Raw genomic sequence first — 13,186 nt, 5'->3', positions numbered from 1 at the left:
TGCACTTTAACTACTCTCCTCATTTGCTGTTGAAATAATTGTTTTCCTGTGGGTGGTCCTCTTAGATCTTTTTTGTATCTAAACCTGGTCTTTGGTTCTCCTTGTGTTAATGTAGATTATCCAATCTTAGTTTTTCTAAAAAAATTCTAAAAAAAATCTTCTTTTTTTTTTCCTTTTTTCTTATGGAAATGAGAAACTACAACTACCATCTTTACCTTCTTCAACCACAACAGTGATTCAAAATTTCAGTGCCAGTATTAGCATTTTAACCCATTTAAACCCTTTTATAAACATACAACCTCTGTATTGCCATAAAAGCAAATTTCACACCCATATATTATACATAACATAGAGTTAGAATAGAGACGGTTTATTTCTCCGTTATTTCTGACGATAGAACATCCAAATCGACGATCGACACTATAAAACTTGATTAGGTTATTTAAACGTTTTTGCAATTTTACAACAACATTTATTTAGTGATCTAAGCGGCCACAGATTCGCTTGAATAGCGTAAATCAATTTTAAGTACCAAGCAAATCATGTTCAAAAATACGCAAAATTTTGAAAACTTAAAAAGTTCAAACAACCTAAATCAAATTCACCTGTACCGACCGTCGATTCGGATGACAACAGGGAAGTCGATATTTCAACAATATTATTTCGCGGTATCATCCAGTTAAAAATAGAACATCATCTTTTTGTAGTATACAACATCTATCTCTCTTCATCAGGTATAAATTTGCTCATAATGAATAAAGTTTAATTACTAGAATTTGAGTGGTTTGAGTTACACAACCATATGCTTACAAAGAGACAGGGATTTTTGTTTAGGATATATAACATTCTTACCTTTCATTGAACACTTCTTAATTGCCTCATCGCAATCGTCGGCAATCCCCCGCGACTTATTTATCATCCATTTACAGCTATCCTTTTGTTATTTCGTATGCTTCTGCGTTTTTGCCGCATCCTTTTTAGATCACCATTCACAACGAAGAACGTCGGACCGTCGCATGTGGCCTGCAAGTAATAAGTTAGTTATACATCGCTTATTCGGAAAAGAAGTCTAGGGTTATTGATATGTAAGTTCTTATCAAGTAAATTTAGAAGGATTTTTTTTTTTCCTTTTCATTTCTGCTTAGAAAATCTATAGACTAAACAGCAGTACTCTATAATATATTCATCAAATATACAAAATAAACAGATTCATCTAGAAGATTTTTCGAACAAAAAAATGTGGTTACATTTGCGAAGTAAATATATTTTACACGCAAAAAGAATCTCAATTTCCAAGACCCGGCTATACAAGATTACCCTGAGAAATTGCACAAGTTCAAATTTTAGAAAAAAAGAGGAGGAAAAGGAACACTTACATGAGCTCTACAACAAGAGCCGAAGCACCCCCACCGCCGTTGCAAACTCCGGCAACTCCAAACTTTCCATTTCGATGTCTAAGAACCTGTCATAACATCGTTAATGTTATTTTATCAATATTTACGTTGAGCTAGAACGATTTTCGAGGCATCGGGGGAACAGATGCTTCCATTTTTCAGTGTCGGATGTGCGTCGTGCTTTATTTATGTGCCCGATGAGCGCGAAACTTGATGCGCAGCCACGTAGTGGCGCATCTTCCTGCTCAATTCTAGCTTAATTTAGTCCCATATTAATGGTTCTATCGCTACGAACCATCTAGAGGCTTCTAAAGTGAATAGACGCAGGAAATGCAACGTAAACGAAAAACATTTCTTATTAGATGTTGGCGAGAATCATACCCCTAACAAAGTAACAATGATTCGGGCGCCGCTGCAACCTATCGGATGCCCCAACGATACGGCTCCACCGTTAACATTGAGCCTTTCCTGAATTATAAAACAACACGTTTACGAATTCGACCACAATGAAACACCTCTTGAAGGGCGAAAAATGTATAACTAGGAAAGCTATTAGGGTGGTAATGTTTAGTAACCTACAGAAGGAATGCCAAGAAGCCTCTGATTGGCTAAGGCCACCACCTGCCACCATGAAGAATCTGAATAGTGATATTCTCGCCGACGATAGTTTTTGCAACACAAGAAGAGAAGTGGTGAGATTTTAAGACGATAAAAAGTTGGAACTTACGGAAAAAGCTTCGTTGATCTCGTAATAATCTATTTGAGAAGCGTGCAAGCCGGCATCTGATATAGCTTTTGGTATAGCAAGTGCTGGCGCCGTTGTGAATAGCTCGGGTGCCTGCGTAACCAAATCTTGTAAGATTTTATTAACAACGGTAATAAATTGCGTCAAACGCACATTTGGATTCCATTTTGTGACACCCCAATAGTCCTACATCAGATTGTGCGAGTATATAAACATTTGGATTCCATACTTCCTTTCAATTCTATTAATTTTCATGGTTATTTATACTTAAAGATGATATAAAAAAAAAAAAAAAACAAAAAAATCTTGGAGCTACGGAAAACTCTGATAAATTTAGCATTAGGACAAGTACCTGAGCTGCATCAGCATATCCCTTAATCCTCGCAATCACTTGAAGCCCTAATTCCTTGGCTTTCTTTCCGCTCACAATCACTAGTGCCGCAGCCCCATCACTGTCCACCAAAAATCATTAATAGAAGAAAATTAGAAAGACGTAACTTCAGTAAATAATGGATTCGTTATCCAAAAGCAAAATGAGTAAATTATTATAGGATGATTCGTAACTAGTATGATGAAGTAGAACACTGAAGTGATCGAGTTTTAAACAAAGCGATAAGTATACAGAGGGTGTAATCGGGAATATTAGAACATCCAAATCTCCTTATAATGTAGGAAATGTGTCAAAAGGGTGGCGAACTTGAGTAGCAAACCTCTCTATATAAGTTAGCTTAGTAAACCTCTCATTAATTAGTTTAGTTTTTGTAGCCGGACTAGTATGGATAACCCAGTTAGTCTATCTGCTACCTCATTTGATCCCAAGTGTGACCTAATTAGGTGTAAAAATTATTAGATTAGAAAAAAAAATAATCATCATGAATAATCATACAGAAAGTAGAAAACAAACTTAGCAACACATAGCCTAAGCATAATAATTATTGCCTGTAAGTCGGCAAACAAAAGAAAATGAAGCAACCAACCTTATGCTAGAAGCATTGCCAGCAGTTACGGAACCACCATTCTGCTTAAAACTCGGTCGGAGTGTCTTGAGTTTGACACGATCAAACTACGCATAGAAGAAACATTGGACACATAACGAAAGTTCAAAGATTAGATTTAGCAGCGACAAAAGAACGGGGGAGCAAAGAGAGGCGGACGGAGGCAAAGGATGTTTCATAATATTATCACAGCTTCCACAGTGAAATTGTTGCCTGGACCGGTCCACCCCACCAGCCATGGACCGCCCTGTGATTTAGGTCTTATTTCTACTTTCAATTGCCACAACACTTTGAAAAACCACCATTGGTATCCTGGGAAGCGGCAAATCACTGGGTGTGGGAATTGAGATAAGAGATGGGATGGACGGCAGAATCAGTGGGGAGTCCAGCGCTAACAAGGCGGATGAGGTGCAGGCAATAATTTCTAACTGATGCGGCAGATATTGTACTCAAATGCTGGGACACACTTCACACAAAAAAGGTTAGGTGAAACTATGAACTAATCATGGGTCAAGATTTAGAGTAATCTCTAACCCGTTTGGTTCGGGGTTAAGGGGTGGAATAACCCCTTAACCCCGAAGTTATTCCCAAACACCCAATTTGGTGGGTGGGGTTAGCTAACCCCACCCCATCCCACTACTCCAACCAAACAAAACACTATTTTACCCACTATCCTTCTTATCCGATCTACTCCAACCAAACACTAGTTTATCTATACCTGGACTAAACCCAATTCTCAACCAAACACAAAATTATTCTAACCCCACCTTAACCCTGAACTTAACTCTATCCCTGGAATAACAAGTTTTTACTTAAAACCGAACCAAACGGTTAAATAAGAAAGGTCGAGAAAAAGGAAACAGAAATGTCCTGAATCTATTTTTATGCACAGACTATGTACTTTGTTACAGCTGCAGAAACTGTATATATATATATAAAAAACCAAATTTGTCAGAGAATCTTAGAGCAAAATCTGATGAAAATATTAAAAAAAAAAAAAAAACTTGCATTTTCCTATTTAGCCTCCAGTCAGAACTGATGAGTACTAACACAAAATAACAGAGGTTCGACGGCTAATTAGAGAATACCAAATGTATAGCCGCCAAATTATGACCATATGGTACTTTGTATTGATTGTTTTCTCAAAAATCATTAATCTACTTTATAGCACTCTCTAAATATAAAAAATATAGTAGAAGGGTATTCCAAAAACCAAATAAGTTTAGTACTCTCGGATCACCATAAGATAATATGTTCTCCTTTCCATAGATTACATAGAAATTTAAAGAGTGTTGTCTACACTTTGTGGAATAGTAAGTGATAGCAACCAGCTGCCAATACTGTTAAGGGTTTATAGAAGATCACCTTTTCAAGAGCTTCATCCTTATCGAAAACAATTGGTGGTTTCCCTCTTCCAGCATAAATCTCAACCTATTAAGAAAAAAAAAGACTTGAAAATAAGCCTTAGTACCAAACAAGAGAAATAAATTGCTTCTAGTTACAGTAAGTTTAGATGCAAGACCGGAGTAATTTCCCAAGAGAAGGCACCAGAATTGCGAGCGGCTATTCCACGTTCATTGGTTCGTATAGCGTAAGAGTCCTAGACGGAGTAGAGGAGATATATTAGCCATACATCTTGCTTACGAGGACAAATTAAAAGATTAAGATTTGAAAAGACTTTTTAATTGAATAAATTCACCAAACTACAGATAATTGTCATAGTGAGGCAACAAATAAGTTTACTGGAATTCAATTCCTGCATCTTCCGAACAAGGCCATGGGTCACGAAATGCAATTTGGAAGGGCCAAAAAAGGAATACCAAAGGTTTATGTATAAGTAAAGTGGTGAGTATAAAGACGTGAACAAATTTAAGACATCAAAACAAGAACATCTTTAATGCATATTTTTAAGTCGGCACTGAAAGAAGTACTTTAAACGCTCCAACGCTGCTATTATATCCGGCTGGTCAACATGGCAAAATAATGGCTTTCCAAGTATATATTCTTAACAGCTATGCATGCTGTCTGATTAAATTTTCCACAAATGTTGCCTTCATGGTATACCATGAAATTAATTCGTACAAGTGTTACACATATTCTGCTTTGTATGAAACCAAGTAGTAAAGAATACCTGCTCTTCTCTTGTAATGGAGTACTGATCTGCACACAATTCAGCGCACATTCCCATCGGGAAATCATTATAGACATCCCAAAGGCCATCTTTAAGCATTCCATCAACAAGAGTATCATGTCCAAATCGAGATCCTTTTCTGCATCAATTGTGTTACTTACGCTGAAGCATTTTTACGCGAGACATGAAAAAATAATGTCCAAAATAGCAGTATTGAATTGTGAACCTTGCTTCTACGACATATTTAGGGGCATTCGACATGCTTTCCATTCCGCCAGCTACAACAACATCATTGGTCCCTAGTTCGATACTTTGGGCCGCAAACATAACAGCTGTTAAGAAGTAATGTACATTACTCTACACCGTAATATTCGCATGAGGGTAAAATTTAAGGTTAATCTCTGCAACATCCTGAGATTGCTACTTTAGTCTTCGAAATTTTCACATAAACACATTAGTCGCAAAACTTTCTCATATGCAATTCCATCCCCCACCTAAGAATGTCTAAGTTTTCCCTCCAAAAAAAAAAAAAAAAAAAAACAGTTTCACCCTTTCAGCAAAATGAATTCCAATGCACCTGAAACAGGGATAAAAGGTCATTTTACAGGAAACACAGCAGTGTTGTCGAAAGTTTAGAGACTGAAGTGTTTTAAGCTCAGCAGCTAAGTTGTGTTATCAGGATATTACTGGAACAGTCATACGCACTGCCCTGGCATTTATTCTCGATTAACTAAAGGAAAAAGAGAATTAGTTTAATACCCTTCATTCCAGATGAGCAAACTTTGTTGATGGTGGTGCAGACAACTGTATTTGGTATACCAGCGCCCAAGGCGGCTTGTCTAGCTGGAGCCTGACCCAAATTGGCACTCAAAACATTCCCAAAAAAGACTTCTTGCACAAGAGTTGGATCGACATTCGCCCTTTTAAGAGCACCTGAAGAACTTAGATCAGAATAAAAGTAACAAAAACATCATGTAAAAGAGTGAATGGGTTAAGTTAGTTGAATTCATCGTGGCCTTACTTCTGATAGCAATGGAGCCTAACTTAGTGGCGGACAAAGATGACAGCGAGCCAAGCAAGCTACCAACCGGCGTACGTGCCACACCAACAATGCACACATCTGCCACAATTCCCAGAAAAAGGAAACAAATAAAATTAAGAGCAGCTGAAACATGGCCTCAATAAAAATGCGATTACATGGAAAGTTCTTCCACATGGCCCTTATATTTATATCAACCTCTCCAGATCAACATTTTTCAATAGTATCGTCATGTTGGCCTGTAGTTTCAATAAGCTTGCTAAAAATCACTTCTTATATCATGCTACATAGAAACCTAAAGTTCTTTCCAAGTAAATTGCTTACCTGATTGAAAAGAATACTACGACTAAGCAATGTCGGCAGAAACAAAGTTCCAATCCTAGACCCACATATTTAAATCTGAACTTTTGATTACATAAAGTTATTAACTTTAGGCTACATAAAGTTGTTATCCAATTAAAGCAATAAGAACTAATTGATGAACAGTGTTGGATTGCTAAAGTTGACAATGCTACAAAGTAGTTGCTCATCCCCACCATACACAGCATCTGTTTTCCTTTCTTATAGAGGTTATTTTTATAATGCATTAAAGCAGCAACTTAAGAACAATTTTGATGCCCTAAATCATAACTCATCAAGGAATAAAATATATAAACACCTAAAACACCCTAATAAGTTGATATTAAACTTCATAGCTCAAGCGGATGATGTAACTACCTCTCGGCTTCACATCGTCGTAAATTCCAGTCGGCGCCATAATTACTCTTCGATTGTTGCAGATTACCACCTACTATCTCAAATGAGATGTAAAAAGATGAACTCAGCAAACCAAAACACAACACACTAAAAGGAAGGTTTCTGAAGCTACTTAATACAACATATTTAGCATAGTCCCAAATAATCTTTTGGTAAAAACATACAAAAGTTACATGACCTATGAACCATTTTGATTTGACTATCCAATCTTTCAAAATTTTGATTTTAGTATCCAACCTTTCAATTTATTTGATTTGAGTCGGGCAACGGTACTTTGACTTCAAAATTTGAATATATTGTTTATTTTTACAGATTTAGTTAGTATATTTTATATAATTCTCGCAACAGTAAAGTTATTAAAATAAGTAATTAGCATAAATTTTGAAGTTAAATACCGTTGATTGGTTCAAATCAAACAAACTGGAAGGTTGGATAGTAAAATCAAATTTGTGAAAGGTTGGGTAGCCGATTCAAAATGATCCATAGTTCAGGTAAGTTCCATAAGTTTTTATCTAATCCTCCTAAATCATCAAAAGAAGAACCCATTTTTCCTGTCAAATCGTATCTTAACTACATAAAAAGATGCGTATTTTGCTCCAATCATTTCTTCTTTTTTTCCCCCCTTTTTCTTATCTTTATAAAATCCATACAGGAAACCTTCATCAAATTATCCATTCCAATCTCAAACTAATACTTGATAAATGTATTTATAACGAGGATCCACGCATAAGAAACCCTAATTAGGGTCAAATACGCAACCAGATTCTAGGGTTTCACACGAAGTACTCGAACAGGGGATAACAGAAACCCACAACAAATTCATCAAAAAGACAACGAGAATCGATGGGAGAACTTACCTTAGGAAGGAATTTGGATGGAAGTCTCGAAAATTAATCGAAAAATTAGATTTTGCAGTACGATTTCTAGGGTTTTGGACGACTTTAGCTCTGCTCTTTCGTGCTCCGGGCGAGAGAAAGAGAGAGAGAGAGAGAGAGAGAGAGAGAGAGAGAGGGAGAGGTAGAGGAGAACACGGCGACGGAGGAAACTTGTAAGTAGGGGCGGCAATCCAACTCGCTGTTCGCGAGATCGAATCGCTCCTTTAGCAAACAGGCCGAACATGAGCTGAATTTTTTGGTTCATTTAATAAACGAGTCGAGCACGAATCGGGATCAGTTCGTTCGTATTCGACTCAATAATAGCTCAAATATATATATTTTATATTTATATAATTTATATAATTTATATTTTTATTTATAAATAAATAATTATATATAATATATTATACTGTTATGATTTTTGAAAAGATATATTTGTGACGGCAAAATTAAAAATATAAATAATTCTCTAACGGTTCTTTAGCGGTAATAAATAAGAGGAACATATTTAAAAATATTAAGATTTTTGTAAGGACAACATATGAAAGTTAAATTTTGTAGAGATATATTTGTCACTCATTATATTTACAGAAATATATATATGAAATTAACCCTATTTTTTATGATTCCATCGCTTATTTCTATATATTTTGGCTCCAACTCTGTTTTGCTTACTAGCATTAAATGCGCGACAACACCAAATGGGCCTTAAGAGGCAAAATCTGCGTTTATGTTTGTACTATTACTATATTCTAAATAGGGCTGAGCAAACTTGGCCCAATTCGACCGGCTCGGCCCAATTATTTCGGACCAAACCCATGCACAAGTTAGACTAAAATACTATCGGTAGTAAATCGGCTCTAATATTTAGGGATTGGTGACCTGTACGGTTAACAATTTGAAGCATGTTGGACACTAATTCTCATATTTTTTATACAGAAAACTTTTCTGTAGATACCTGCTTTTTTATTTTTCCTCTCCGACTTTTAAAAACTTACATTTTATCCTCTCAAAATTTTAAGTTGATATATTTAGTTCCCTTTCATCACTATTTCGTCCATTTCTTATACTTTATATGGAAAACGCCCTTAAAATTGATAGAAATATATTAAATAATTACTTTGAACAAGTAAGGATAGTTTGGTCATTTCTCCGTCTCTATTGACATCGTAATTTCTAAAAACATTTCTAAAATTTTAAATGATCAAAATATAGATTTTTTAAAGTCAATTAAAAAAATAAAAAAAACCAAACATTTACAGAATTTTTTTTTATATTTTAACCCTTTTTTTCATACATTATGCAAATAAAGAAAGATGGACAGTAAAAATATAAGAATATGATTTCTATATCTAGGATTTTAGGGATGTTGATTTTGGTTAAAATAGTTCAGAAAACATTCTAATAAAAATTTAATTGATTTGAGTTCTCCCACACCACTAAAATGAACATATGTCCGATATCAACCATTGAATTATAAATTTTGTGATCTTATCAAATGATATCGAAAAAGTATGAAAATTAGTTTTCAGATACTTCAAATGATTTAGATCATGTACAACAATACAGATCATCAATTCGTATGCTCTGTTGTCGAAAATAAATCAATAATATCCTTTAATTTTCTACTGGTAGTATTCTCATATACTACTGCACAAGGAAGCTCAACTGCAGTTGTTAGAATTATGATCAATTTGGCTGCAATTTCAATTTGTAGTGGTTAGAGAAAGTAACTTTAAACAAAAATAAAATTAATTTTCTAATTATTTTTAAGTAGAAAATACTAATGACTATAGAAAATATTTAAATTGGTTGTAATCTCAACTTGCAGCGATTAGAGAGGGTAACTTTTTTCGTCGTACGTATAAATATAAAATTTATAAATACAAATTCTCAACTACATAAAATCAAACAAATTATTTATGACTATAGTGTTCAGCTATGGTGCTTGTAAGAGCACCAAGCACTTGGTGCTTGTAAGTTTTTTACCGTTAGATTTACTCCTCGGATCATTTTCAACCATTAGATTATACTATTCAACCAACCACCCACTCAACCCTAGAGGGTCCACATCATCCTAACCGCATATTTCTTAATCCAATCGCTAAAAATCTATAAGCACTAATAACTTGGTACTTTTAAAAGCATGGGAGCTCAATTCTATATATTATTATAAAATTATAGAATTGAGCTCCCATGCTTTAAAGTACTAAGTATTAGGTACTCTGTAAGTTTTCGGCTCTTGAAATTTAAGGGATGTGCGTGTTAAGAATGATGTAGGCTTTCAGGGTGAGTGGCAGTGGGTGGTGAGGATAGATTAATCTAACGGTGTGAAAAATGATCAGAGGTTTGATCTTTTTTAACGAGTAAAAATACAAGCACACAACTGCTGGGTGCTTTTACAGAGCCCATAGCCGGATATTATACTAGTATCTATATATATTATATAGAATTAAGCTCCTATACTTTTAAAAGTACCAAGTTATAGTGCTTGGTAGATTTTTAGCCATTGGATTAAGAGATATCGCGATTAGGATGATGTGGGCCCATTAGGTGAGTGGGTGGTTGGTTGAATAGTATAATCTAATGGTTGAAAATGATCGAGCGAGTAGATCTAACGGTAAAAAATTATAAGACCAAGTACTTTGGTGTTTTTACAAGCACCTGTAGCCTGAACTCTCTTCTTCTCATTCTTCTCCTCTTCTCTCTCTCTTATATATACATATATATATATTATATATATATAGAATTAGGTACTATACTATCTATAGTATCGGAGCTTCGGTACTATAGTGTTTGCCTTTTCGATACTGTGATAGGGCGTTCAATTATCAACGATTTTATGGGGGAGTGTGTGAAAGATTGATCTAGGCGGTATATGAATTTCTTAGGAATAAAATTTTTAGTTTTTTTTAGATATCGTTTACTTAGTAAATAAATATATATCGGTGGAAATGTATATAATCTTGTTAAAATTGAGCATAGAATCTTTTCAATCAAGATCAAGAATGTTTAACCGTAATCTTATAGGGTTAAAGTATTTTTATCAAAAATTTGAGAATAATTTAGATTCTTGCTACACGTTTCAAACTCCAAACTCGTCATAATAGCTTCTATTAAAAAAATTGACATTTGTGATCTTGTTTAATGAGCTTTGTGCTCATAGAGTAAACTACGTCTTGAATATTATTATTGATATCTGTTTATTTCTAGAAACTTTAAATTACACCTAGTATTTCGTTTTAACGTGTGTGGGATCGTTGATGTTGAGACGGGGTTCTCTAGATCAAACTAAACCTACTGAGACTTTGAGTCTTGGGCCGTATTTTAGCTCATATAGTTATATATATATATATATATTAATATATAAACGAAATATTATAGATCAAAATTGAGTCCTATGATTTTGGTAAAAATTTACAACACCAATGAGCTTGGTACTTTACAAGCACCATATATCCGGATCATTATCAGAATTGAGGCTCCTATGCTTTTAAAAGTTACCAAGTATTGGTACTTGTAAAGTTTTTCGCCCCGTTTTGGATTAAAGTAATGTAGGTTAGGATGATGTGGCGAGGCCTCTAGGGATATTGAGGATGTTGGGTAGATTGTTGAATAGGTATATCTAACGAGTAAAGTGATCAAGAGGCAGAGGAATCTTAACGCGTAAAAAATTTTCATCAAGCAACCAATATTGCGTACTTTTAATGAAAGCGACAATGCCGGACTCATATAGAATGAGATCCTATGTTTTAAAACTACCAATCATTCAGCCGTACTTGATAAGTTTTCGGCCCTTGTTAAAGGATATGTACGATTAGGATGATGGGGGCTCCGAGGTTTGGTAGGTGGTTGGTTGAATAGTATAATCTCACGTGGGTAAAATATTCAAAAAGGCAGAGATCTAACGGTAAAAAATTTACAAGCGCACATTCAGACCTTGTACTTACAAACCATAGCGGACTTCATATATATATATATATATATATATATATATATATAATCGCTGCATTTTCAACTGCATGCATTTTCAACAACACAGATAAAACTTCAGTGAACAGCGCCTCATTTGGGAGCCTTTGATCTACCGTCACATATTAATTATGTCTCCATCCAATAGTTCGTTAGATATTTTTTTAATGCTAAAATCAAAACAAAAATTTTAAATTCTGAAGAAAAAAATTACAATCCTTGGATAGTAATAAAAGTGACACAAGGTTACGAATTAGGGTTCGGTAACCGGACGTCGTTAAAAAGCTCCTCACTTCACCAAACAATCCATAAAAAAAAACACCAAACTTTGGAGCGAACCGGACAAAATTAAATCCGACCCGAATCCGACCCCATTTTTTTTTTAAATTTTAGTACCAATTGCTAGTCCAAGGGTTGCTTCAAAACACAGCTAAGTACTCAGCACATGCATCAAGCTTAACCAATTTATGAGTGTTTTGACTCACCACCTACCATCCACCAAAAGATGAAACCCTAATACATGTTTAGCCCCAACATTTCAATTCAATGCCAAGTTATGGCTTGCAAAATTAGAAATGAGATTTAAAATGAAGCTTCTAGAAGGCGTTACTGATTCGACAGCCAAGATTAGAACGAACAGAATAAGATAAAGAACAATATTGAAAAAAAAAGAGACAATTTTTACCACTCAAATTAAGGCGTCAGGAGTCGTGAGAACTCGGGATCAGAATCGGATCATGACAAGCTATCGAATCCAATTTGGAAAATCATGTTTCAACGAAACTGGGGTTCATAAAACTCTGTTGCATCCACACGCCACACGACGTGAGCTCTAACGTCGTCTTCGAACTGCTAAACTTGATCCCATTCGAGTGTGACTGCTGCTATGGGTATTGTAAGATCCGATCCGTTAGCAGTAATAATTCGTTCGGGCCTAAAATACTCGTATCCAGTTATTATTGCTAGGGTTTCTGTTAGGGTGTTACAAACTCTTTCTATTATTAGATCCTGATGCTCTCGTCAGATTTAAATCGAATCACACACATAAGACTAGAATTACCAAACGATACGAGATTACTCTTTATCCGATAACTCTCATATTTTAGATATTATTATTAAAATTTTTGATACATATTATTCTTCTTCTTTTTTTTTTTTCATTCGATGCGCGACTGTTGTCAGAAATGCCCTGCAATGAATCCCTGATGCTGAGGGCCTTGAATTGGCTCGTACACGCAATTGAATGCGTCGCACGAATTGTCTACTACAATACTCTTAA

The 13,186-nt window shown here is 35.0% G+C and overlaps 1 protein-coding gene across 1 annotated transcript; it reads right to left on the bottom strand.

Annotated features, from left to right (window-relative positions):
- LOC109716726 (acetyl-CoA acetyltransferase, cytosolic 1-like) lies at window positions 640–8,115 on the bottom strand. The gene is made up of 15 exons (XM_020242280.1): window positions 7,918–8,115; window positions 7,022–7,094; window positions 6,287–6,385; window positions 6,025–6,198; window positions 5,492–5,597; window positions 5,266–5,404; window positions 4,657–4,734; window positions 4,500–4,565; window positions 3,117–3,202; window positions 2,492–2,591; window positions 2,122–2,232; window positions 1,974–2,015; window positions 1,776–1,862; window positions 1,377–1,462; window positions 640–1,023 (listed from the first exon to the last, which is right to left on the bottom strand). Exons 2-15 carry the CDS (start codon window positions 7,059–7,061, stop codon window positions 990–992), a joined length of 1,248 nt encoding a protein of 415 aa, XP_020097869.1. The 5' UTR covers window positions 7,062–7,094; window positions 7,918–8,115; the 3' UTR covers window positions 640–989.

Source organism: Ananas comosus, linkage group 10 (genome assembly GCF_001540865.1).
Source record: "Ananas comosus cultivar F153 linkage group 10, ASM154086v1, whole genome shotgun sequence".
NCBI lineage: Eukaryota > Viridiplantae > Streptophyta > Magnoliopsida > Poales > Bromeliaceae > Ananas > Ananas comosus.
This window is presented reverse-complemented; position numbering and strand designations above follow the sequence as displayed.

Coding starts and splice junctions, on each gene's coding strand:
- LOC109716726 (XM_020242280.1), bottom strand. CDS start 7,061: ATGGCGCCGACTGGAATTTACGACGATGTGAAGCCGAGAG. Junction 4,735..5,265: donor CCATTACAAGAGAAGAGCAG/GTATTCTTTACT, acceptor TACTCCGTCTAG/GACTCTTACGCTATACGAAC. Junction 2,592..3,116: donor GGCAATGCTTCTAGCATAAG/GTTGGTTGCTTC, acceptor TTTGGTGGACAG/TGATGGGGCTGCGGCACTAG.